The sequence below is a fragment of the Centruroides sculpturatus genome, unplaced genomic scaffold (assembly GCF_000671375.1).
Source record: "Centruroides sculpturatus isolate CEXI.00-Female unplaced genomic scaffold, Cexi_2.0 scaffold4, whole genome shotgun sequence".
NCBI classification, from domain to species: Eukaryota; Metazoa; Arthropoda; class Arachnida; order Scorpiones; family Buthidae; genus Centruroides; species Centruroides sculpturatus.
The window spans coordinates 1,957,848-1,985,601 of record NW_019384444.1 but is presented as its reverse complement, the minus strand read 5'-3'; the positions used below and the strand labels follow the sequence as shown (position 1 = coordinate 1,985,601).

The 27,754-nt window shown below is 30.0% G+C and overlaps 2 protein-coding genes across 3 annotated transcripts in view; both read right to left on the bottom strand.

The window, feature by feature from the left end:
* Positions 1-1,895: 1,895 nt before the first annotated feature.
* LOC111620316 (sarcalumenin-like) lies at positions 1,896-13,852 on the bottom strand. 2 transcript variants are annotated; one of them, XM_023362234.1, is made up of 6 exons: positions 13,597-13,852; positions 9,678-9,938; positions 9,495-9,614; positions 7,342-7,514; positions 2,778-2,969; positions 1,896-2,683 (listed from the first exon to the last, which is right to left on the bottom strand). In XM_023362234.1, exons 1-6 carry the CDS (start codon positions 13,664-13,666, stop codon positions 2,003-2,005), a joined length of 1,497 nt encoding a protein of 498 aa, XP_023218002.1. In that variant the 5' UTR covers positions 13,667-13,852; the 3' UTR covers positions 1,896-2,002. The 2 variants fall into 2 exon arrangements, with proteins under 2 accessions (XP_023218002.1, XP_023218003.1); XM_023362235.1 differs by having other exon boundaries at positions 9,495-9,611; positions 13,597-13,849.
* Positions 13,853-22,597: 8,745 nt separating this feature from the next.
* LOC111620315 (sarcalumenin-like) overlaps positions 22,598-27,754 on the bottom strand; it is a 62,516-nt gene continuing 57,359 nt past the window's right edge. Inside the window, exon 8 of the mRNA XM_023362233.1 lies at positions 22,598-24,205. Within this exon, the coding sequence (XP_023218001.1) occupies positions 23,363-24,205 (843 nt within the window). The 3' untranslated portion in view covers positions 22,598-23,362. The remainder of the gene's footprint in view (positions 24,206-27,754) is intronic.

Below are 27,754 nucleotides of genomic sequence, written 5' to 3'. Positions count from 1 at the left end.
TTTAATCTATTAAAAATACATTTAGAGAAGTCTAGGGTTTTTACTGGCCTAGCGAACAAACGAATACGAATGGACCCTGACGCGCAGTTAACTGATTGCCCCTGTAAATCGGCTTCTTACAGAAACACAGCTTCCCTATCATCAAATGTCACGGCACGCCACTGCTAATAATCAATTTTATTGTAAATACAAAAATTTATAATACTTGAGTAATTTCAACAATAATTAGTTTATACTAATTATTATTAGTTGTTGAAATTAATTTTTTTAGTCAAAAGTCCAGTACTGGGCTTTCTCTACAAGTTTAATAAAAAAAAAAGTACAATTTATAGTTTAATAAATTTTTCCCCATCTTCTAAGCACATTCTAATACAAGGGTTGTAGAAAAATTTTTAATAGAAATATAATAATAAAAAAATAATATATATGCAAAATAAAGATTTGAAAATAAAATGAATTGCTATACATTAATTCCATTTTAAGTATTTATGTGTGATATTTTTATTTTATACAAAATAAGGTCTATACATCCAATTATTGAAATAACAATATTGTTTTCTTGTAAATATTAAATTCTATTCAAGTGACTAGAAAATATGATGCCAGGTTCTTTAATAATCTCAAATATTTTGAATTATCTCGAATTTTTACCTGTTCCAAAAATTTGTAAAATATGTCTAAACTTATAATTTCATATACAGTTATGTAAATAAATACAAAAAGTAAAATTATACATAACTAAAAAATGCAATCAGTAGGAATCTTTCTTATAACAGAAAAATTATCTAAAAAACATTAAACATTATACAAATACAGTTGTCCCTCTATAGTCCGACGTTTTTTAATCCGACATGCTCAGTAGTCCGACGCACCTCCCGTCAACGTACCCGTCCCCGTTACGTGTCTGCTTGCACAGAAGCATGTCGCGATGTGAATCTCCCCATCCAATTCTTACTCGATGACACACATTTCGTGTGTTTTATGTGAGCAGTTCTGTTCGAACAGTTGGAGTAGAGAATATTGTAAGTTACTGCTAGCAAAACAATGCGAAATATGTAATTATTTTCGGTAATCCGGTCACTTTTGGTAATCTGACACACCTTTGGTCCCATACCTGTCGGATTATCAAGGGACAACTGTAATCATAATAATTTTGAACTTTAATTGAATATTTCTAAATATATTAGAAAATAAATCTTAACTGTTTACAAAACTTACTCATTATTTTTGTTTCTTTTAACAAAAATAAAAATTTTGGAAGATAATGTCAAAAAATTATAAACTTTTTGCCTGTTACAAAATCTTTTACTGGTACAACTTTCAATTACTTACTGAATTTTGATAATTCATGTTTTGCTATATTTAGAATAACATAATTTAACATACAAAAATTTTTAAGAGGTTTGTGTTTAAATTTTATTATATGACTCAAGACAAGTTTAATTTTTCTGATCTAAATTAAATATTAATATCAGATAAATATTACATGGAAAATTTTACAAAATTATTTTAATATAAATATACTGTATTTCCTATCATATATTGCATTATCTTGAAATTATTTTGAACATTGGAATGGAAAAATATAGAATGCTCTTTAAAACATTTTATAAATTAGAAACGATAAATTCATTATACAATTTTAAATAAAACTATTGAAAGCAATGATCACAGACATTTTGTTTTTCATAGATATTAAGTTTTATATAATATTTCTAAAAATATATATTAAAATAAAAATTAAGTAATATAAATAATATTTACACAGTTTAGAAATATTACAGTAATACTGATTATAAATAATCACATATTTAGAAAAGATTTCAAATTTGCATTATATAGGTAATGAACTTTCATTTAATCATTATTTTGACTCAACATTTACATGAAAAAATTCAATAAATTATAATAAATTTTTTCAATATCATCTCTTTTATAATAAAATAAAATTTTGCAAGTAATCAAATTCTTTCGGAAGAAATTTTAAAAATTTATACTTGTACTAATTATTTCTGTTTTGATGAGGTACTCTATTCATTTGTGAATTACACAAATCTTTTTGACAAGTTTTTCCTTGTAATGTCTGAACTTCATCCAACAGAGCTGGTAATTCATACTGAATTGCATAATTGATTGTATCTAGAAGACAGGAACTTATAAATCCACAATGTTTTGAGAGAGGAAGAAATGAATTCATTGCATGAAGTTCAAAAAATTCTGCATAATCTTTAGGTGAATGTAAATCTTCTCTATTAATATCTGAATTTATCAATAAACTTTGAAATACTTTATACTGGTCAGAATTATTTGCAATATCTATAGCAATCTCTGCTGTGTCTTGGAAAATTGACTTGTGTTTTTGTAATGTTTTTAAGTACTGATCCACAAGTAGTGCATGATTCCTTACTCTAATAGCATGTTGTCTCACAAATGCTATTTTGTTTTCTAATCTATTTGCAATAACTTCATGTAAATCTTTTAAAAACAATATTTCTTCATGTAAAAATAATGGTACATTTACTTGTGATAACAAATTGAAAACTTTAGACCAAAATGATCCAACATAAACCTGTGGTGGTTCAGTAACATTAATTAATGGGGCAAGACTCCAAAACAATGCTCCATATACTCTAAGAAGTTCTTGAGGAGTAATTGTATCAGCTTTATTCAAAATTATTCTTACCTGTAAAACCAATATAACTTACTTATTAAAATTAAATTTCAGTTTTATAGTAACACAATATTAAATTACAACATTTTTCATTTTTATACAATACCTTTGTTTCATGACCCTTTAAAAGACCAAAGAGTGCTTCTAATTCAACTCCAACATCTAATTTTGTTGGGTCAAAGACAAATACAATTAAGTCAGAATGTTCAATAAACCATTTACAAACATCCACAAATGGATAACCTCTTTCTCTCTGCTTTCGATTTTCAATAACACCTGGTGTATCAATAAAATTTACCTTAAAATAAAAATAATTTCAACATTATAATAAGCAGAATATAATATTAAAATTCTTAACATAATATTAAACAGATATCTAAGAGCAAAAAACTTCAATTAAAATAGTAGGATAAAAATAAACTAATGAAACACATTTGTTTATCAGCTTTATAAAACTAACTTGTTTAAGTAATTAAAATATTTTCATTTTTAATGTTTGTTTCCAAAATTTATAAGTTAATTTGAAAAGTTAAAAATTATCTGCCTAATGTTTTAAAAAAACTATATTTAGCTTTCAAACTAAAAAGCAGTATTTTATTGCATAATAAACTCAATGATTCAAGCAATTATAATGTATTAAATGATTATAAATTTCAAAATTAATATTTGGTTAGTAAATGAAATATGATTGCATTTTTTTATATGTAATTATCATATTTCCAATGACTTAAAGAAAACATATGTATATGTCATAAAAACATGCTGAAATTTGCCATTATAAGAAGTGCCTAGCCATTTCTTGAAGCACTAGCACATCTTGTAATAGACATATGTTTCAGAATTTATTTAGTTTTTCTGGTCACTTCTTGAAATGTTAACAAGGTTTCTGCATATGTTGAAACAAGTTCACATTTCTGCATCTAACAAAATTAGGCATTTCATGTAACATTAATGATTTATTAGACCATGGTGTAAAACAAAATAGATAAAATGTTTCTGCACTTCTGTAAATCATAACTTTGAACTTAATAAAACTGAAAACTGAGTTGAAAAAACAAATAACTACATCTTTAAGCACTTTTTTGGAATTGTTTTTTCCATCTGACAAATGTTTTAGGCTTCCTTTTATTAGCCTTCTTCAGGTCTGTTGAGAATTTAAAATTTTACTATTTTAAATCAGAATGCTAGCAGATGCAATAATATATGTCCAATATATTCAAAAATTTTTTAAATGGAATGAACAGGTTTCTTGGGGCCATGTAATTTTCAAATGCCTGGGTTTATGAGATGGCTCCAATTGTGATAAAAAATATATATTACTATGTTCTACTAACTTATGGGTTATTGGCTTCTTGATAAATTTTCTTTTTTGGTTTCTCATAAAATGATTTCCATGCCACCCAAATGATTCAGAATCTTTGTGATTTATGCAAGTTCTTCTTAAAGAGGCTTTATCAATCTCCAGCAATTCTAAACTTCTTTGGTGTTTCTCAATGCTACTTGTTTTATTAACTTTGCTTCATCCTTATTTACAACTATCCTGGACTCTGTGGTAATAGGTGGCCAGTGTGGTGCTTGGTTTGTTATAATCCAATGTCATATTTGTGTTCTCTGATTCTACTGGGTAATGATCTGTGATGGTCCTATATACATTAATTTATGATCAAATCCCACCTCTGTGACAGGGATGGAATATATCCCTGGAGTTTCTTCAATATTGTTGCAGTCTTTGCCATTGCATAATAATTTGTATATTTAGCATTTTGGTGATTGTCTCATGTGTAGACACATGTAGACTATTACTTTATTATAAACTGAATTTAGCATGGAATTGAAATCCATTATAATATCTCTGAATTCACTAACTTATGTAAAGCATTTCAAGAAGTGACCAAAAAAACTAGATAAATTCTGAAACAAATGTCTATTACAGGATGTTCTAGTATATTAGACAGCAAAATTTGATTAACATACGAAGGTGAAAAAATTAATCTTTTAAAATTTGAAGAACTTTATTTTCCTACTTAAATTGGAAAAATTCTTCAAAATTTATCTTTTTTAAGAAAATATATATATAATTTTTAGTAGAGAAGATTTAAACTCAAACCCTTCTGTGAGGATTAGTCAATAAACCTCTTTAAGGGTGCAATTATGCAGATGCGAGCGAGTAAATTTTCCTAGCAAGTGAGAATATGTGGTGAGAAGAGGCGATACACGATAAATATCAAAACCTGTCAGATATGTGTGAGAACCAGAAATTCGCTCTCGCCAGCGTTACTTCCCGCTTCTCGTTTGTGCATGGTTTTTCTTTGCGAAAACTAAATCGCTCGCAACCTCTCGCTCGCTCTAAATTTGTGTCTTCATAGTTGCACCCTAATGCATTATAAAATAAGGAGAATTTTAATTATCTAAAAAGAAAGGGCCCATTTAGGTGTGAAGCTCTGGAAGTGGGTCGAAATTCATGCACAGAAAACGTTTTTAATTTTGTATTAAAAAAAATTAATAATAATAATAATTATTATAATGTTGCAAAAAGAAACCATCAAACAAAAAATGACTATTTTATGTCCATATAAAGACATATCCGTAGAAATTTCTAAGAAAATCGAACTACTCAGATTAAAACAATAGATGAATTTGAGTGCTTAGATCGAACATCTTCGATAGGAATCGAATTGTCAGTCGGTGTTAACTCATCCCACGATCTGGATTCCGATCTTGTTGCAATTCGTAACGAGGAGGGGGACCAATTGAAGAGCAGGGGCAAATCGATATCGACCTATAGGAATGTTCGGTCTGGGACCCAAACGAAACTTATGAAAACCATGCGAATAAAGGTTGTGATGTGATGTTCTTGGTCCTTGGTTTGCAGTGCTCCTCTTCAAGATTCTTGTCATCCGGACAATCTCCCACGAGAGTTTGTTAGATATTTGCGGAACTTGTCTTCACCCTCATGCTCAATTGTCGTGACACTTTCTCCCCAATCGGCAAACCTCACATAGGCATTAATTCCATGAGGCAGAAAATTACTTTTGGCTGCTCCTGGAACCATTTTTGATCAGTTCATTGTCTGATGTGAATCTGTAAAAATGTCAAAATTGCAAGATGAGAGATCTGGACTGTAAGCGGAGTAGGCTGGTTGTTTCTCAGTAGAATTGAGATAGTGTATCTTTAATCAGGTTGATGGTAAGAGGGCAAATATTTTTGTGAAGAAGGATAATGTCTTTGAAGAACATCCCAGGATGTTTGAGCTTATTTGCTTGTCAAAGAGAGCATAGAGTTTCCTCATAACATAAAAGGTCTTTCTTTTATCCAAGAATTCAATAATGAATGACCTGTTTCAATCAACATTATCTTTTTATACTGTTCTGAATGGTCTTGGATTTCTTTGTAGGTGGGATCCAGGGTATTTCCATTGATGATGCTGGTACTTGCATTCAGGCTCAAAATGATGGCACAAAGTTTCATCACTAACCACAGTTTGTGACAGACATTTATCTCCTTCCAACTTGTATTGTGAGAGATGACCCAATAGTGTGGCCATCCAGTCCATCTGATTACTATTCAAATGAGAGGAACCCATTGTGCACATAACCATGACTAATGTTCACTAATGGCTGTTTTCACCAACAAAGAGTTGAGATTCAAAGTTAAAATCAACCAATCAAAACTCACATACTTAACGCAAAAAAAAAATGTTGATTGGTTGACTTTGACTTCAACCCTAAACTCATTGTTGGTGAATACAACCATAAATGAATGAGCTTGTCTTCTGTGACATGTCTGTTATTGAATTGAGTTTGCCTATCCTTTGGATGGTATTATTGCAGGTAACCTATCTGGGCATCATCCACCAACAAAGTGTGTACTTTTCAAAAATTCCTACTCCAGTTGATGAATTTTGGATGATCCTGCTCCTTCTGCAGTCAAAAAATGCACATCAGCTCTGTTTTTCCTTTGTTGAATCTATTGCTAAACTTTGATGGAAATGTTATTATTACATACATTGATATTTGGGTTCTGTTATTCACCAGCAATGAATGTGATGTTTGAGAATGTGTAAGAATATTACTTGATGAGTAGATGAGTCACCTTAGTTCATTATGCAATGTCAGATCTTGCATGATTATCAAGGTGTATTGCACTAGCATTTTTTTTGCACTAATCCACATACTATATATAGACAATTGATAAAAAATAGTAACCTATGGTATTAAATTTTTATACTTGTTTATTCATTTTCAAGTAATATGATTAGTTATATTAAAAATATAACAATTGAATTCATCTCAAGTATTAATTAGAATAACATACTTTAATCATAATGAAAAAATTCATATTTGAATAGTTTTTCCTTCTATTTTAAAGATATTCATATTAACAATCAAATAATATATAATTATTTTTTCTATTTATTAATTTTTATCTTTGTCAGATAATTCCTTTTGAAGCTTTGATAGAAAACTACAAAAGAAATTATTTGAAAATGATATATAAATTTATATAAGAAAATTTTTTAAACACATTATATACTATTGAATTAATTTACCTAGTATTGAATATTTTAATCCACAGTATATAATTATGCATTAAATATTGTTTTCATTAAAAAAATTAGTTGTATAAACTTAGTGAAAACTCAATTATTAATGATTAACAATATTATTTACCTTTTTCAATAATACACTTGGTATCTGAATTCCCAGTAATCTTTCTAAAAAATTATGTCCAAACTTTTCTAAAAATGAATAACTATTGTCCATTGATAAAACCATTCCTTCTGTTGTTTTGTATTCTGATCCATAAGTCAAAACTGTGAAATCTGAAGTAGTAGGCTGTGCACCTAAAAAAAGAATTTTATTAATATAGTTTAATTTAATTTTAAAATGTAAGATTATTAATTGGTAGAAATATGTTTTCAGATATATTCCACAGTCCCTGAAAACTTACTTTATTACAAAGTATCTGTAAATGATGATACATTTTTAATTTGTTATACCAAGGCAAGTATTACAGCTGCACAATTATACTTAGTGCCATTTAAATGACAAATTCTGAAAGTTTTACATATTGTAAAGATGGTCATTCATTATATGAAAAATGCCCAGTGTATAATAAAGCTTATTCCATACTCTTTTTAACATATTTCTGACAGATATAGTAATTCTCAATCATCCTATCAAGATGAAACTTCATATTTGAGTAATTCTGGCCAAATGCAAAAAATTTAGGAAGTAGACACAAACATTTTGACAAACAAAATTTTTTGTCAAAATAAGGAACATCATAACACATTCTGCTATTTAGACTAGCATCATTATTATGCTGCTATTCATTAAACAAATTTGTTAATTTAGCAAAATTCTGCTAAGGTTGGCAACATGCTCCCGCCAATGAAAAGATGGTCAAATTGAACCTGCATTTTAACACAATCTCATTTCTCTCACTTTACTGTTAGCACAGGAGTCCATAAAACTTGTAATTCTCAGTAACTCATCACCTTCTCAGTTCACATTAACTCAAGTTTGCAGTACTCTACTGTATTGATACAGCAAAAATGAGTGCATTTTAAAAAGTAGAGATTTTACGTAAGTAATACCACAAACTCCTAAATTGGACCCCTGGACCTTCACAATGGTCTGTGGATGTCAAATGGGAAAGGCAGATCTAAAATAAAAAGAATGAGTGTTTGTCCATCAATATATTTTCCATTTATTTAGACTGTATAAAAAGCAAAAGTCTAGATATAAATCTTTCACACTTCATTTTTCTCTTACAGTAAACAATTTATAGAATATTGTAATGTCAGATTTTGAGATGTTTGATTTCTATGAGGATGAGTCAAAAAGTAAGTTGCACTCATGCCAAAAATACAAGTATGAAACATACAGGACAAAAATTTTTATTTGTATGAACATACAATCCAAGTGCTACTTTTTGATAATTATCAAGTTTATTTAAACAATTACTGTAGCATGACATAAGTTTTTCTATTCCTTCTTGGAAGGAATTATTATTCATGATTAGTAATGTAATTAATATTAACTTTATTATTTATTTCTATTCTCTTATATGTAAATGAAGCTAATCATTATTCACTTTATATCTATTTAATATCAATAATTCCTTATTTCTGTCCAATATATGATAACCATTTTTGTGTTGAATTTGTAACATCTTCATTGGACTTGTATTGGCAATTTGAAAGTCCTTTTTCATAGGGCTGAACACATGGAAATCACAAGGCACAAAGTCTGGACTATAGGGAGGATGTTCACATACAGGCTATTTGAATTTTTCTAGTAGAGCCTTTGTGATGCTCACTGAATGAGATGTGGCATTGTCATGCAAAAGCTTTCTTGCTGTACACTTTCCTCAAATGGTATTGAATTTCAGTAAGGTTACATTTTTTTCCTATAAGAAATGAGTTTCTGCATGAACTCCAATTTGGATGCTACATCTAAAGGAAACAACCTCTTTCGTGACTGAAAACAGATTAGCTTCTGCAGCCATGTCAACAAATCTGCTATGCCTTATAGCTGCAAGTATTACCAATGTTACTACCAGATTTCATCTAAATATCATTTATCAATGAAAAGTTCTTGTATATTGCAACTTAGTTTTTGACTCTCTCCATATTTAATTTATATTATAAATATATATTTGTATATGTCTTAAATGTAATTTGATGTAAACATTTAAATCTATAATATCAATAAGAAACTTATACTATTAATATTTAATATGCTTAGAATAGAAAAATATGAAAAATTATTATTACAGTGTATCATAAATTCTTTCATACAAAAATTATATAAATTACCACTTGGCAATGAACTTGTAGTATTCTCAACACCAAGAATGTAATTAATGATTGATGATTTTCCTGTACTCCATGGTCCAACAAATACAACTCTTGGCAATGCAAATATTTCACCATCTGCTCCAAAATTATAAATAAATCTTAGGAAAGAAAAGATAATAAAAAATATTTTTAAAAACTTACCACTCACAACATGTTTGTTTAAATCAACAAATTTATAAGCAAATTCTAATGGCTTCACAGCATATTTATAAATTGCTGAAAGTTTCATTAAAATATTCTGAGTAACAGCTTCATCATTTGCTTCATCATCACTAAGAAATAATGTTTTATCGATATGATCACAATTTTTCTCTCCAAATAACCGTACATGATTTTCAAATAAATTCTGTCCATTATCTTCTATTTCTTCAGCATAGGTTTTATCATTAACTATATGTTCCTCTATAATTTATTAAAATAATTTACTATATTATTATTCATGATTAGTAATGTAATTAATATTAACTTTATTATTTATTTCTATTCTCTTGTATGTAAATGAAGCTAATCATTATTCACTTTATATCTATTTAATATCAATAATGTATTTGATATCAATTTAATAACATTCTGAACTAAATTTTACAATTATTTTTTTTATTTTTAAATCACCTATGAATTTATGATGTAACATTCTATGACATTCTGATTCATAAAACCTATTGTATCAATATAGCTTATCAACATATTTGACATTTGATTTAACATTGTAAAACTTTTCATTATATACAAATTTGGAATTTCATCATTTTACTATTCTATTTTCTTGTTATACAAACAATTCAAACTATATTTGTAAACTATATAGTAGAATCTCATTTAACAGATTGCTCAGGCTCTGAGAATCATTTGTTATTCCAAGACTTCATTACAACACAAACAACAGATTTGCTGTGCACCCAGGAAAATATTCATTATTTGAAACACATATCTGTTTATAACCTTCTACATATAAGAAATAACTGTACCTGAAATTATTCAGTTTCTTGAAATCTATTCTTTATTCTATAGAAACACATGTTATAAGATCATATATTATGTTATATGTGTCTACAACAAACCTAATGGAAACTGTATATAATGTAAGCACAAGAAACAAATTATGTATGTCATTAGCATTTCACTTGACTTCACAATTTGTTAAAAAAGTTATCTTGGTTTGTTTTGATGCTGTTTTTCTACCCATTGAGTAAGTACAACAATTGCTTGATATTAGTAATGTCGTGTACACCCTGTTCGTTTATGCTAAAATTCGTCAGGAAGAACTTCATGACTTGGAAAGACTCAATGGCCTTGCACTTGGATCAGTGTCAGAGTGTTCACTAGGGTCTTCCTACAATTCTTCAGTTACACATATCTCAGATGTAACAAGTGCATAATTGAAGTGTATAAATTTCCAGAAATCCAAATATTAACTAAACATTGAAAAAATGTAAAGTTTATAATAGATGGAGCTAGAAAAAAAAAATCCATTATTCTGAGTTATGGATCCACTAAAAGGAGGTAAAATTACATTAATTTGGTGGCACCTGGGGAAAAATAATCCATTATTCCATGATTTGTTAAAATGAGATTCTACTGTATTTAGAAAGTTAGGTGCACATTCAAAGATCGAAAGATGTTTGTTTTGTTCCTATAATTCCAGCTAAGTTTTACAATAAATAAATTACAATTTAATAGATAATATTACTTGATATAAAATAAAATATTAGGGATTACTCAAAACGGTTTTTACATGCTCAATAAAGCAGAAACTAGTGTATATACTAAAAGTTTATTTTTGATAAATTTCAAATAGCAATAAACTAAACAGAAAATATTTGGTAACATTATCAAATCTAATTATTATTTTAAACAAAACTATAATTAAAAATAAAACAAAAGAAGTGTGTTCAAGACATAGATAATTGTTATTAATAAATAAAATTACGTTGAAAAATCAGCTATTATTTTATGGTATATTAAAAATAATGTAGTACTTAGTTGTATATTGTACTTATGGAATTAAGTCCAACATTTTATCTTAAAGTCTCAAAAATAAAGTTTAAATTCTAAAATGTTTGTTATATTAAAAAATTTTATTCCAAGGAACAGTATTTTAACTATTAATATAATCATATTATTTATCTATCTTAAAAATGATTAAGAAAGTTTTTAATGTGAATGTTTCTAACATTTTTAAATAAAATTCTAAATCAATTTACTTATATCTAGTATTTATGTAATTAAAATCTAGTTGTTTGTTAGTTACAAACTATACTTTCAAAGTAAATAAACTTATATAAATTTGACTTGCAAGGAAAATATTAGGAAATAATCTATATTAATTCATTAAAATAAATTTATTACATATCAATGTTTTATTTATCAATGTTTAATTTTTTTGAAAATGGATTTATACATATAAAATCATTTTAAACAACGATGCAATTAAACCATATATATATACATATAAAGGTCTGATAATATTAGAAAATCACTGAAATGAAAAAATTAAATTTATTCTGTTAACTGTTATAAAAGTAATGTTTTATTCTAAAAGTGTAGTACTCATTAGAGAACAAAAACATTAAAGAAAGAAATTGATATGAATCTATGAGCAATAAGTTTCTGGTTCTATGGAAAACTTATCACTCACTATTGACATTGTCAGAGTAATCAAACAGAAGTAGGTAGACAGGTTTATTATTACAACAGTATTCATTTTGGACAGGTTGTCTATTCCTCTTCAGCCTTATATGTTACAATTTAGTGGGTTACAGGAGTCTACAAAATTACAAATGGTTTTTTGTTACTAATATTTAGATTTATGATTAAAATGGTTCAAAATTTTGTTTTTTTCATACAGACTTAAAAGGTAAATTCTATTTTGTCACTAAAGCATGGATGACTTCATTTTCAGGATTTTTTACAAATGTTATGTTTTCCATACAAATAGCAACCAGAGATTATAATTGTTACTCATAGATTCATATTGTAATATAAGGACAAAAAGCAAATCACCAAAGAAATTGATGTTAGAACTAAAACAGAGCATTTATATAAAAAGAAAAAAAAATCACAAATTTTTAAAATTTTGTTATTAAATACAAAATTGAACTTTTATTGGTTGAAGAGATGATGATTCATTAGTATAACAGAAACATGAGTATTATATAAAAAACTGTTAGATAATAATCTGGATATAATAAACTCAATTTAAACTTTTGAAATAATTTTTTAAAATAACTAAAATTGTTTCAGAATTATGATGATATTAATAACTTCACTCATAATTTCAATCTTTTAACACACACATACACTAATATCAAACATTTTAAAAATATCCAATATCTTATTCTGTGTTATTAATAATTTAATTTTGAAGCTATTTGTTTTAATTATTTTTAAAATACAATTTCAAAAGCTTAAATCAAATTCATCTTAAATGAATTATCATTTAACAGTATTTATACAACGCTTCTTGTTTCTGTTCTGCTAATGATTCATCATCTCTTGAAATATCAAAAATTCAACTTAGTATTTAATAACAAAATTCAAAAAAATGTACTAGATGTTTTTTTATAAATGCCCTCAATTTTAGTTATATTATAATATCAAATTTTAAACATTTTAAAATTTTATATTTCATTATGTATATTAACAAGTTTATTTCTCTAATGACCTTAATATGTACATTTTCCTATTTTCTTGAACCCAAAAATTAAATCTCTTAACCCTGAATATTTTTGGGTCTCTTAGTCCAGTATTAGGGATACAATGATTGTTTTGTATTTCTGATGATAGGCTGAGATATTCAAAAATATTTCGGGTAAAGAGGGACATTTCCTTTTTTACCTCCATGAAAACAAAGTGTATGTACATAAACATTTACTTTTTTTTTTTTTTTTGATAAAAGAAATATAATGGATAATATAATGGAAACATAGGCTGTATTTATTACATTATATATGTAATAGTGAAGAAACCAGTAGCATAACTAAGATTTTGCTCTGGGAGTGATCTGGGAGGATGATCTAAAAAGTATAGTCAGAATGAAGAAAAATTTAGTGTCCCTTACCCTCACTGCTGGCAAATGAGTATTCCATATATACCTGCCAGACAAATGTCCTACAATGTTGCAAATACATCTGGAAGGAAACTTCAAAAACAAGCTCAATATCTGAACTATGATCTTTCTTCTACAACAATCCATAATCATATAGTACGAATAAGCAATTGATAACTGAGCATTCATTTTTTTATCATCATAAGAAATAAAATAACTGACTGATATTGAATTATTCATTAATAAAATGTAATTTTGGATTTGTTGTTTAAAACTGTTTTTTGTTTAAATTTTATTCTTAAAGCTATTGGGGATTGAATACCCACATCACTCCAAAGTACACTGCAGGAAGAAACTAATATAGTTTCTTCATTATTTCTCATAATTTCTAAAATGACTGCTGTTTAAACTCTATAGCATTATGATAAAGGTCCTACTTATGAGTACTGAAATAAATAAAATTTTAGTTTACTGCTATTTTATTTTCTTATCATCACATTTCAGAAAATGAGATTTTATGTAAATGTCATATATAATGCTTTAATTAAATGGGTTTTAAAATTATTCTTGAGCCAGATGATAAGTAATCTTGATTGATTTCAATAAATCTGAAAAATGTGCGTGTTTTAATCTTAAATTATATTATAAATATTTTCCTATAGTGGTATTTGCATAGAATTTTAATTAATATTATTAATTTTTTTACAGTGTAAATGAAAATTTTATTTCGTCTGTGTAAAAATTCTTTATTAAATGAAACAAAAAAATAAATCGCTTATTATTATATTTTCAACTTTCCATTATTTATTTATTTATATTAAAATGAATGAATGAATAAATAAATAACGCAGTTTAAAATAATTTAAAAGTGCGCNTTAAATGTCTATAGTACAATTCGGTTAATTTTGATAATTAAACAAATAATAATCTGCTAAAAAAGAACAACTTTCAATATTTTTGTGTACGATTCTTAGATGATTCTTAGATGATTTTTTATTCTTATAAAATTCAAATAATTTTCTAATGACAAAGTTTTCAAAATCAATTCCTGAATTTTTATATTTACTTTCACACTGAATAAATATAATTAATTAATAAATTTGAGTCAACTCAATTCGAAATCTTCCCGTTTTAAGTCGATCTCAGTGATAAGCGATCAAAAGGAATGATAATGAAATCCAATATTAATTTTTAACACATTTCTATCGAGATAAAAAAAAAAGTGCATGAGGAAAATTTTATGGAAAAACAGATGTTGGATTTAAATAATTTTATTTTGTTATTTTAATTCATCAAATACAGTATTCTGTTTCTAAAACCAAACAATTAAACGTGAAGTAATGATAAGTATTATATAAATATAAAAATATATCACTAAAACAGAAAAAATTTCTTAGAGTAATAATATTCTAAAAAGCATTAAATGTTTAATTTTTATCCAATCTAAATTATAAAGTTACGATAACTTAAAGTACGAATGGGGCTTTTATACAAACTCCTGTCACATGCAGCAAAAGCCCATTTACAGGGGACGTCAACATTTGTAACTAGAATCAAAGAAAGATGTTATGAATCTAATTCATAACGTCCATTCAGTGTGAAATTGATATTATGGATGTACTGTACTTTTTCCTTTTTGTTTCATTTATCTTTTATTTATTTTTATCGTTTCCTTTTTTATTGTTTTATTACTGTAATCCATATACCAATATTGTATTATTTATATATTTATTTTGAAATCGAATGACGATATATTCGAACGTCTTTGTAATTTTAAATATGTTCTCACATATTCCTCGTCATAATTATTATTACAGTGTTTTTAATTCTTAACAAAATCCAATTAATAATTTGTCATAGAAATCGGTTTTTAAATATTTATTTTTCATGCTGAAAAGCTAGAATCGAATTATAAATTTCGAATTTAATCCTATTCGTAATAATCCAANGAACGTCTTTGTAATTTTAAATATGTTCTCACATATTCTGTGTGATAAGGATCGGTTGTTAGGGCTTGTACACATTAGGCGTTTTGCGTTGCGTTAAACGCGCGTTAGCACTGGCTCAGTTTGGAAATGGACGTGAAAGTAATTGCTTGTGTGTGCCTCCTCCATCGTCGTTATAAAAGACGATGGCAGAGGCAAAGAGAATTTTGGATGCACCCAATATTACGAGATAGACTGACGCATGGAATGTTTCTGACATTGTATCCAAAACTAAGATAATATGAACCCAAAGTTTTTAATTATTTTAGAATATCTATAAAATTATTTGACGATGGCTGGTCTCTTTTAGATTTCATCAATAAATAGATCAGTATCAAAATGATCGTTCTCCAATTCGGCCAACGTACGTCCACTCTACCCGAAAGCGCGCGATCGAATGTACAACATCATCTCAGCACATATAGCTCAAAACGCGCGGCTGACGCCCGTAAAACGCGTGTTTTAACAAAAATCTATCAACGCGCGTTTGGCCAAAAGCGCGCGTTTGAGTATGTACGCCTATGCAGAACTCTTGGTTCTTTAAAACGCGCGTTACCAAAACGCCTAATGTGTTCCAGAATTTTAAACGTGATGATGGCCTGTTGAGCAGGTTGAAGACTTTAGCTGATGTAATAAATTGTTTCTCAGTGATTTAAGGTGTTACTGTGATGATTACAATTTTCTGAGTGTTTATTGAATTCAATTAATTGTGTCAATCTATAATAGATCTCATACCTTTTACTCTCATTTTGTATGGCAAAATATAAAACTTATAATTAATATTATCCTTAAATTTCATTATAAGTATTTATTTTCTCAAAATATCGTTTATAATTATGATGTACTCTTTGGTTAACGGGGACACCAGTCAATTAACGAAATCCGATTCGCGTTTACATCTTAATACAGTATTTGCTTTAATTTAGATTAAATAGTATATAAAGTTAATTAAAATGCAAACCTACCCTTTTATTTAAGTTTGTATAAAAGTTATAAAAGTCGATTATGAATTTAAACAAGGATTGTTAATATACATATGATATCGAAAACGATTAGCAAATTTTCGTGTTGGTAGAAATTTAAAAAGTTAAATTTCAACTTTAACAAAGTCGTATTAAAAGTTAAAATAATTTTTTTTGTTTATTTTTCAATCTACTTTACATAGTACAGTTGCGTCATTCAACATCATGTGGTTATGTAAATTACGTTTCTTGGTAGGAGTGATGTACAGTACAATACATTACCTCAAAGTTACTGTAATGTTTTTTCGAAGTTGGCCGTAATTGTTCCTTTTGGTCAGTTTGTTATTATTCGATTTAAATTAAATTTTATAATATGACAATTGTCAAATGACGAAGAAATTGCTATTTGTTTTTTTTTCCTAGAAACTGGAATCTTACATGGTGAATTAGAAAATAATCCATTTTCTAATTTAAATTTTCCTTTTTAGCAGCTCTTCTGCCGTATAATTTGTTTTCTCTCAACCTATTAATGAAATAAATATATATGTAATATCCTGCTTTCTACATTTCTGTATATGCAAGAACATGTTACTAATGTATTCGAAGGACGTGTGACTACTATCCTACAAATGTTACATACCGTCTCTTCACCGTGTCCCTTGAGACATTCAGGTGCAGCTCTTCTTGTAACACTTTTGACGTGGCAAACGGATTTGCCCGACTGGTCGACGCCAGCAGAGCATCTTCTGCAGTCGTACTCCTGGGTCGACCCGTCGACTTCTTTGGAGACAGGGAATTAGTCTCCCGATGCAGTTTAATTATGCGAGAGACACTTCTCGGCGATATTTTTAGAATATTGCTAATTTCGGCAACGGTTTTCTTTTCCTCCTTGTGTCGAAGCACAAGCGATCTGATGTCAGGACTAATTGCTTTCGGCATTGCGAACGCATTACTCCAGCACGGTAGCAAAGGCTTTATATACTTGTCGCACCGGCTCTGAATGCGACTCTAATGGTAGATAGGTGCGGACCTACAAATTACCATGTCCGCATGCAGAATACCTATTATTCTGCATTATATCGTGGAATATTTGTATTCCACAATATATTCCAATTATTTGTATTCCACGATATATTCCAAATATTTTCCAAAATAATTTAATATCTTTATATTAAAAACTGGTACAAACATAATGCGCATAATCATACCGATCAATAATCGTACTTGGATTACTGTGAAACATTCGTACTTTAATCGTTGTAAAATTTACAACGATTAAAGATATTAAGAAATTGGTACAAACATAATGGTGGTGCAAATCAGTGGCGTGCTGTCCATGGAAACTGTGGAAGCACCACTTCCCTTGTATTTTCTAAAATATAAATATATATTGTGTGATTATTTTCATATTCTATCGGCACGATTCAAGCTCCGAATCAGGGCTTTTTCGATTCCCCCAAATTATAGTCCGCCCTTGTGCGAGCATCAAAGTCAAAGGAACCATACCTGTACGGGCGAACCTTTGCGAGATATTGCCTGAAAATAATACCTTACGTCATTTTCAGTCACGTGACTCCGCGCCCAAAAGGGACCCCAGAATATCGCGCGTGTGACCCGCGGGCCGTGTGGAAGGGGCAGGCGGCGGCGGTGACGAGGACAGAGCGGGGAGGCTCGCGTGAGAAAAGCTAAGAAAGGGGAACGTGCACATTTTTTTGAACGGTAGGCGTTCCCTGACACCTCGAGACCGCGCCCGCGAAACTCCGGGGCTCCCTTTGGGCGCGGTGAACGTAAAATAACGTAGGCGATTCTTTACAGGGTTATATCTCGTGAAGGGTCGCTCGTAGGGATATGGTTCCTTTGACTTTTTTGTTTGCACAAAGGCGTCTGTCGGGATAAAAATCGTCTGGCACACGGTTTTCCCGCGCTTTTCCAATCGTTCGACTAACGACGGTTGTCACCATAAAAACAGCGATCAGACCACTTTTGAAGACTCGACCGCTCATTGGTTGAGCGACATCACGCCATCGGCGGACGTCCTGTAGAGCTGCTAAGTTCTGATTGGTGGAATCCAATTCTGCTTCAATCCTATAAAAGGATTGAGTTGTGGCGGGAAGTTCAGTTCACCTTGGGCGCTTGAAGGGAACTCACGTTGGACCTTAGTTCGCCGAAGCTGCCCCGAAGCTTGTCTCGTCTCGTTGGACTGTAAAGGACTAGAGTTAGTTCGTTGCAAGGTGTCTTTTCGACGGACCTATTGTAGTAGAAAATGTGTTGAACTTTGTTATAATTAACGTTTTATAAATGTTTGTTTTGTGAACTTTGTAACTGTACATACGTTTATTTCAATATACAGGGTGTCCCAACGAAAACGAAACGGCAGAGATATCGCGTTCGTCCAAGCAAATCGCTCGGACAGGTCGATTTTATTCTCAAGGGGGACATCTGCAATTAAGTTTTTGCGATTCTGAATACAACAGACAACAAAATTTTTAAAAATTTATTCATTTTTTATTAACTAAACAAACATTTATTTCAAATAAAGTAACACAAACTATTAAAAAACATAAAAAAAACCTTTTAAGCTAAAGCTCTCCAAGACGTCCGCAGATGGCGTGATGTCTTTTAACCAATGAGCGGTCGAGTCTTCAGATGTTGTCCGAGTAGCGTTCCTATGGCGACCAACATCGTCTGTCGAACGACTAAAAGCGCGGTTAAAACGAGTGTGCTAGACGATTTTTATCCCGACAAAACAAATAATAATAATCTTAAATTCGAATTGAATCACTATGTGGTCAAGCTTAATGTGAAATAAGCTTGTTGACGTAGACGAAGAGGCATCTCACGGTATGACTTCTGAAGAGATAGGTCATGTCAAGAAGATGAGATTGCTTATCTTGTCAAGACAGTTACATGTTCTTATGTCACTTTACAGTAAGTTATTAAATCTCAAAATACTGTATTATAACATTTGGAAACAGATAACACATTATCAACCTTAATTTTATGATCAACTTAATTTTCCTTGCATATGCGGTCTAGCTTAAAAGGTTTTTTTTTATGTTTTTTAATAGTTTGTGTTACTTTATTTGAAATAAATGTTTGTTTAGTTAATAAAAAATGAATAAGTTTTTAAAAATTTTGTTGTCTGTTGTATTCAGAATCGCAAAAACTTCATTGCAGAAAATGTCCCCCTTGAGAATAAAATCGACCTGTCCGAGCGATTTGCTTGGACGAACGCGATATCTCTGTCGTTTCGTTTTCGTTGGGACACCCTGTATATATAAGTTTTGAATTTTAACTGGCGTATGTGGTGATTTGAACTTTACTGCGTCTATAATTTTGGGGGTCGCCGACTCCCTCATGGAGCTTGAATTGTGCCGATTTTGGGTTAGAGATATTTTCTTCGATCGAGAAAGAACTGGTGTACAAAATACGCTTATTCTTCGATTAAGATCTCTCAATAAAAAATACTATTTCGAGTAACATTCGGTTGTTTTTTCCGTTTTAATTAAATTATATATGATTATTTGTGTAGAATTTCTGTTAAATTTATTATCATTTCCTCTTTATTCTAATGTCAGTTATCTCAGTTAACCGCGTCGAACTTTCCGCCATTAAAACACCATGTGATTCTATTTTCTCACGTGACTACCACACAAACTATTATTAACTGTTAGAATCGCGTCTTGGTTGCGGCCGCCGCAAAAGATAGAATTCAACCAACTTTCGCGACACGAGAAAAGCGGCAGAAAATCGGCTTCTGCAGCGAAAAAAGTGACATCATTCTGCCACACCGCATGTGTGCATCCTCCTTTAGATTGTCGATCATTCGGTTTTCAGGAAGCTTCCAAAATTTTTTGATATCCTTCTATATAAGTTTTCGTTAGATTTCAATTAGATTCTCATCTTAAGTAATGCACCCAAATTTTATTTATATTTTCTTCGATTATTTATAAACTTACAAACCTCGGGTTTCGAACGCCTCGCTTTTCGAAAAATTCGGTTTGTGAACAAAATTTTGAACTCATTTGCCTTCGGTTTACGAACAAGCTACAAAAAAAAATGCACACATTTCCCTTTCTTAGCTTCTCTCACGCGAGCCTCCCCGCTCTGTACTCATCGCTGCTGCCGCCTGCCTCTTCCACACGGCCCGAGGGCCACGGGCGCGATATTCTGGGATCCCTTTTGGGCGGGGGTCACGTGACCGGAAATGACGTAAGGTATTATTTGCAGGGCAATATCTCGCGAAGGGTCGCCCGTACAGGTATGGTTCCTTTGACTTTGATGCTCTCACAAGGCGGGCTACAATTTGGGGGAATCGAAAAAGCCCTCATTCCGAGCTTGAGTCGTGCCGATAAGATATGAAAATAATCGCACGATATGTATTTATATTTTAGAAAATACAAGAGCCGGTCATGAATCAGAGATGACGTCAAATTAATTAATAAAAATCGCGTTAATTGACATTCACGTAATATAAATGACATTCAAGAATGCGTGTATGCTTAAGTTAAATAACAAACATGTATTAATATTTATTTATTAGTGAGCTTACTATCTAGCAAGTTAGTTAAAACTAAAAATATTATTTTATTTTAAAATTTAATTATTAATTAAAACTTACACTGAAACCGAAACAAAAATGAAAAATAAAATCAAAACTTATTAAGTAATTAAAAAATTGAAATCAAAACAATTGAAACATAACATTTTGCTTTCAATATATAGCCTATATATAGAATTGATATAGATGATATTATATTATATTTTATTTGTAGGCATTTTTATGCACGAAATATAGATAAAAAAGAGATAGAAGGCTTTGTTTGATGATTGGGAACAGATTAATTCATTCTATATTGTTTCTTATAGGAAAATTTGTTTCGGTTTTAGAACAAATCGATTTTCGAACAACTTTTAGGAACGAATTTGGTTCGAAAACCGAGGTTTGACTGTATACAAAATTTCTTTTTCTTTTTTAATCTACGAATTTACAATGACTAATTTAAAAAATGTTTTTACATAATTAATTTGGTAATTATGATAATAAATTGTTTTGCTATTTTTTCTATAACTTATTGTTTAAATGTATTCAGTTATATTGCCTCTAATTATATTTTTAAATGAAAGAAATTAAGATTAATATACTTGTGCTCTCATTTAGTGAGTTTTATCTGCATTATTCAACTGTTGAAATTTATCCAAAGACTCATATCAATTTTTGTATCTTAAGAAATCCTATGCATTTTCTGTTTTTTTAAATGATGAAGTTTGAATCTTTACAAAGATCAAACTTTTGGAAAGACATATCAAATTTAACTGTTTAATTATGCTAAAGTTAGTAGGTTCATGATAATTTCAAAAAATAACCTGATAAATAGATCGGATTAAATTGAATTTCTTTCACGTGACCTGTATTACTAGTTGTTTTTATTCACTTTCATAGTTACATTTCGTTGCTATATCTCTATAGGACTGCTAACTAACGATAATTATGAAATAATAAAATGTAATTTCGATCCTTGTTTTTAAAAAAACACTTACAAAATTGAGATAGAGAATGGAGTGAGAAATGGATTTTATTGTAGCATTTCTGAGCTGTAGAGAAAACAGCCAAATGCTTCGTATTTTAAAAACTATCTCCGAGGAATTTTTAGTTTATATCTCAAAAATCATGTTTAGATCATCTTTAAAAATATTTTGGCCAACATTCAAAAGGCTATTGCCAAAATCGAACCTAATCCATAACTTTCTTACTGATAAGAAAAAAAAAAAAAAATTCAGCTTGATCAAATCAAAATTTATAAGATAGTCTTTTGCATGTTTATAGATCAGGATTTGTTATTCTGAAACAATGTTTAAAATTTGTTGAATTTTCTAAAATTCTCGAAAGAAAATTAAACTAGAAAATAAGCCAAATAGCAAAACATTGCATTCAATCCAAAGTTTTTGGCTTTGAATGACCAAGATATAGGTTCCTATAACCTGCAATCATCCATATTTTTTACTTACAAAAATACGATCGTATTTCTTTCTAGTATGACGAATTATTCATTAAACATTCTCAAATATGAGTGTTTTACTATTTATTTAGGGATGAAGCTACATTGAATATACTGATGTATACATAACTTGATTAACTTTATTTTAATATTTATTCATAATATCAGTTGTAACACATTTTTATTTAAATTTATAATCTTCGTATCACAGTATCAATTCGAAAGAAATTTAATTTATGGCATGAATACATCAGATGACATAGGAAACAGTTGAAACAAACAATGAATTTGAAGCTTTTTTAATTAAGAGGTGATATAGTCTATATACTAAAGGCACTTCTTTAGTTCACAAATTTTGAATGAAATGAAGTTTGCATTACGCGATGATAAACAGTCGATAATCTTTACTCACAATTGTTCCATTCTTTGGTGAGTAGACTGCTTAGAATGATTCACAATCGACTAAAGATAATATTGACCGGGTTAGAATGTATGATATGTTGTCAGTTGATGGGAATGTGTCCATTTTTTGATCCTAGGAATGTCGTCCATAATTTTACATATCTACTTTTGCTGAAGGTATTTTCTAATTTCATTGGAAAAATGCAGTAAGTGGAATAACAAATTTTGTGAATAAAAACACTCCTTTCTCCACATTAATTTTGATTCGGCTTTCTACGAAATTTTTCATGGCAAAACTCATCAACTGACAACACTTTACCCATTCACTACTTTTTGCAGCGACTGTAGGATTTGTAAATCCTACAAGTGCGTGCGACACTTGATTTGTTGGTCCGGATTAGACCGTCCCAATTCCATTCGGTCTTTCTGTTCATCTAGTTTTATCATCTTCCTTTTGATCTGTGTTATTCACTTTGTTGAAATGCTTTTTGTATTTCCTCAACAGATCCGGAAGGTCGTAAGAAATGGCAATATCCAGTTTGTCGAGAGGGCATCCTCTGAAATAACTGCATGTTGACTGAAGAGGTTTAAAATCGTATAATGGATGAAGATTGAAAAATTCACGATATATGTCGGGATCTGGAAGATCGTAACGGCTGACATTGGTCAAAGTGCTGAGACCTTGATAAATACTGTATTTATCAGGATTTTCGGTGATTTGATCGGCTATTTTCTTTCTGTTGCTGAATATGGATTTGTGTTTGTAGTAGGTTGCAAGGTAACAGTCTACCATTTTTGCATGATTACGTACTCGAACTGCGTGACGTCTGGCATAAAGGATACGATTTTCAACTCCTCTTTCAATCGTTTCTCGAAGGTCGCTTAAAAATGTCATTTCTTGATCGAGAAGAAATTTTGCCGGTGATCCTGGATGAAAAGGCTTCGTCATTAACGATACAGCATAAATAACAGGTGCCTCAGTACTGCCCATTAATGGCGACAGATTCCAGAATAATTGACCGATCACCTTCATAATATCGCTACGTCTAATAGTATCAGCTTTATTGAGTATAAATCGAATTTGGGCTTCGCGTCCTTTTAGTTGGTCCAAAAGAGCTTCTAATTCGGAACCAATTTCTAATTTGCTTGGATCGAAGACCACGTATATGGCATCGGCTCTATCGATGAACCATTGAAATGCATCATTGAATGGATAACCTCTGTCTTGAGGCTTTCTGTTTTCCATGATTCCCGGCGTATCAACCAGGGTAAGCTGTAAAGATAAATATTTATGTAATAAACTATATTTTTAAAAAAATCTATATCAAATTTATTCTCTGATAAATAAAACTTTTATATATTTGTTTTTTAAACTAATGTCGAAAATCCTGAAAATTTTAAAATTTTATAGTATCAAAACATCAAAATAATTTATATTATTATTATATTAAATTAATAGAAATTTCTTAATATAAATATCTGATATTATAAGAAATACTAAGAAATTTATACTAAAATTTCAATCTCATTTATTTTATATTTAACTTCTTTAGATAAATTTTCAGATAAGATCTTGTAGCAGAAAAACATATATATTATTTCATAGATGAGATAATCACATTTTTATGATGTTCTAATATAACATAAAGTATTTGATGAAATCGAACATTGACTAGTCTTTAAGAGAATTGTGAAATCTTATTGAAATTGTGAAATCTTAATGAATTTATAGCTGAAACAAATGATTGAAATTTTATATATAAATTCATTATTGTCTAAAATAAAACCGATCAATCAAATCTTTTACAAATGTAAATTTCTAATTTACAATAAGCTTATCAAGAATTAAGAAAATGTGTGGAATCTGAGCGAAGATAGAGCTTATTCCTTGAGGGTCGGAATGTGATCTCCGAAGCTTTTCGTTGAAAGTCACTCTAAGAACTATGGAACAACTAATTTATTATTCATATATGTAGTAATATAAACTAGCAATGAATGTCCAGCGTTGTCCGGAAACTTAGGAAGGGACTTGAGTCGTCCTCGTTATAGGTTAGCGTATATTTCCCGCAGATTGGCAGAGTAACTATGCAAAATTTGGTGCAAATCAGTCAAAGGGTTGGCAATTTGTGGGGGATGAAATCAGGGAGAAGGCGAGAGAATCCGAGTTTTAACGTAGCTATATTTTAGAGGATTGTAGGGACTAATTATGCAAAATTTGTACAGATCGTCAAAATATTTGGAGTTAAGGGTGAAATCAGAGAAGGAGCGACGCGTCCAAGTTTTATGGTAGTCCATATATTTTTAGATAATAGTATAATGGGTTAATACTGTACTAAAACAATTAATACATAAAAATACTGCAGGCCTACTTAAAAAAGTTTGATATAAGGGAAATAAATTCTCTCCATATAGTTGTATCTTATAACATAAGAGTATTATTATAAGAAACGAACGACCAAAGACAATATAAACAAAGCATATACACAACTACCCAAACTGCACGAATCGAAACCGAAAATATAAGATAATAAATTATTAAAAAGCCCACCAGGTGGCAAGGAGATTGATCTCGAATGAAGCAGATACTGTAAATACTGTTGCTAGACAAATGCTGCGATAACAGTGGCGTTGCGTAGTGGGGGCGGGAGGGGCGGGAGTGGCAGCCCGCCCCGGGCGGCACTTTTAGGGGGCGTAAAAATTTCACAATAAATAATAATATCTTGTAAAAATTTGAACCATTTTATTTCCTATTTTTGTCGCACCTACGATTCGGACCGATCGAAATGAGCACGGAATAGTGTTACCATCCGGAGAGTCCGGGAATCGACTCACCGTCCGGATGAGCTATTAATTTTACACGGCGATACTATGCGCGACCTGTCGACCTTTTTTTGTTTTTTTCTTACACGATTCAATCGTATTCACATACACCTCCAATATCTAATAGAGCTAAGTCATCTAGGTTACTTACGTTACTCCTACCCAAGTCTCCCTAGTCGCTAACTGTAACTGATTTAGAACCGGCATGCACTGCACATTATTCTTCGCATTGCAAAATGACATACGCAAGCGTCAGGAACTTCTGTTCGAACAAACCTCACCTGCCGTCCGGGTCAGCGATTTTAAAAAGGTGGCAACACTAGCACGGAATTTTTCATTACTTATTCTGTGACGAAACTGAATTTTAGTCTTTTAAATTGAGATACCTAAATAAGGGGACGGCGAAATTTTCCTTTGCCCCGGGTGGCTGACACCCACGCTATGCCACTGTGCGATAAACCAGCGTTCTCGTTCATTTTCGGTTTTTAACATGTAAATAATATATAGCCTATGTTCATCAGGAAGAAATAAGCTTTCCAATAGCAAAAGAATTTTTAAAATTCAGTTAAGTAGATTTTGGGATTACCTCTAGCAAACAAACAAACATTCTCGCTTTGTATATTAGTATAGATACAGATATAACTTAACAAAAATTCGATAAATTTTTTGACTGGTGTTGGGGACAATACTCTTCTATATCCCCTATAACTGCGTCTATGGGAAAATCTAGCAATAATTATTATTTTTATTTTTAATGAGACGTTTTAATTCAATTGTAATGATTATTATTAATTATGATTAATTATTTTTAATATTTTTTGCAAGTTTTTAAAATACGGTAAAGATGTATTTAATAAATTTAAAATGTGAAATTTCACTTATACAAAATTTAAATTGTTATTATTGTGATATATATTTAAAACAATTAAAAATTTAGTGTTTATTTATTAAATTTGTCGTGTTATTCAGCTATTATTGGCATATATCTATTAATTTATCTGTAATGTTGTGAAAGCATAAGAATTTTATTGCTCTTGCCTTCTCGAGATATGACACACATCTCTATCTGTCTCTCCATTCCCTCGACCTTTAACCATCAAAATTTAATAGCATTAATGCTCCTAATACACAAACCTACGTGCAAAATTTCAGAAGTTTTCGACAAAAGTACGAGAGTTATTAAGCTTTAAAGAGGGTGAACAAAATTATGCTCCCGGACACAAACACACACCCACATAACATCCATACATACAGTAAAAATTATTTTTGCATTTCTCGACGTTTCAAGGTTTAGAGTCAAAAAATGTAAAAGCCTTGGGGATTAGGTTTTGACCGATCGCCATACTTTCCATCTGTTGTATATAACAGAGCAGGGGAAGTTATTAAGCTAATAAGTTATTGCTAGAAAGGATATATTAAGTAAAATTTTTGGCATATGCATATTTGTACATTATCCTTAAAGCTTTCTATCCTTATGTTATTTTTATTAATAATAAAAAATAAAATCTTAAAAAGTACTTTTAGTTTCCCAGTCGTTATATATACATAACTAGGGAAAGAATTGAAATCGTGTCAAATTTGACCCTCAGATTTTTTGCAAATATCCACATTTTGAGGCCTCGCGAACTCAAAGAAAAACCCAGAAAAAATTCAGTTGTGTTTGTTGGGGTCTATTTCGTTTAATATCTCAGCTGAGGTAATGATAAAGTAACGAAATTTGGCATGGGAGCTAATGTATAAGGGACATTGATGCTATTAAACTTAGTGGTGGTTAAAGATGGAGGGAGTGAGGAGATAAAAAAAAAGTGTTCTATCTAGATAGAAGTCGGATTTAATAAAGATGTTTGTTATTAACATTTACATTTTTTAAAATAAAACTCATCACTACCCTCTAACATAAACCTTTTGCCATTTTATAATATTTAATTTAAGATATAAAAAGTTTTTATAACAAAATATCGTATCAGATGACGCCATACATAATTATATTTATTATAATTAA

Coding starts and splice junctions, on each gene's coding strand:
- LOC111620316 (XM_023362234.1), bottom strand. CDS start 13,666: ATGTATTTGCAACATTGTAGGACATTTGTCTGGCAGGTATATATGGAA. Junction 7,515..9,494: donor TACAAGTTCATTGCCAAGTG/GTAATTTATATA, acceptor TTCTTTTTTTAG/GTGCACAGCCTACTACTTCA. Junction 2,684..2,777: donor TAAAGGGTCATGAAACAAAG/GTATTGTATAAA, acceptor TTGGTTTTACAG/GTAAGAATAATTTTGAATAA.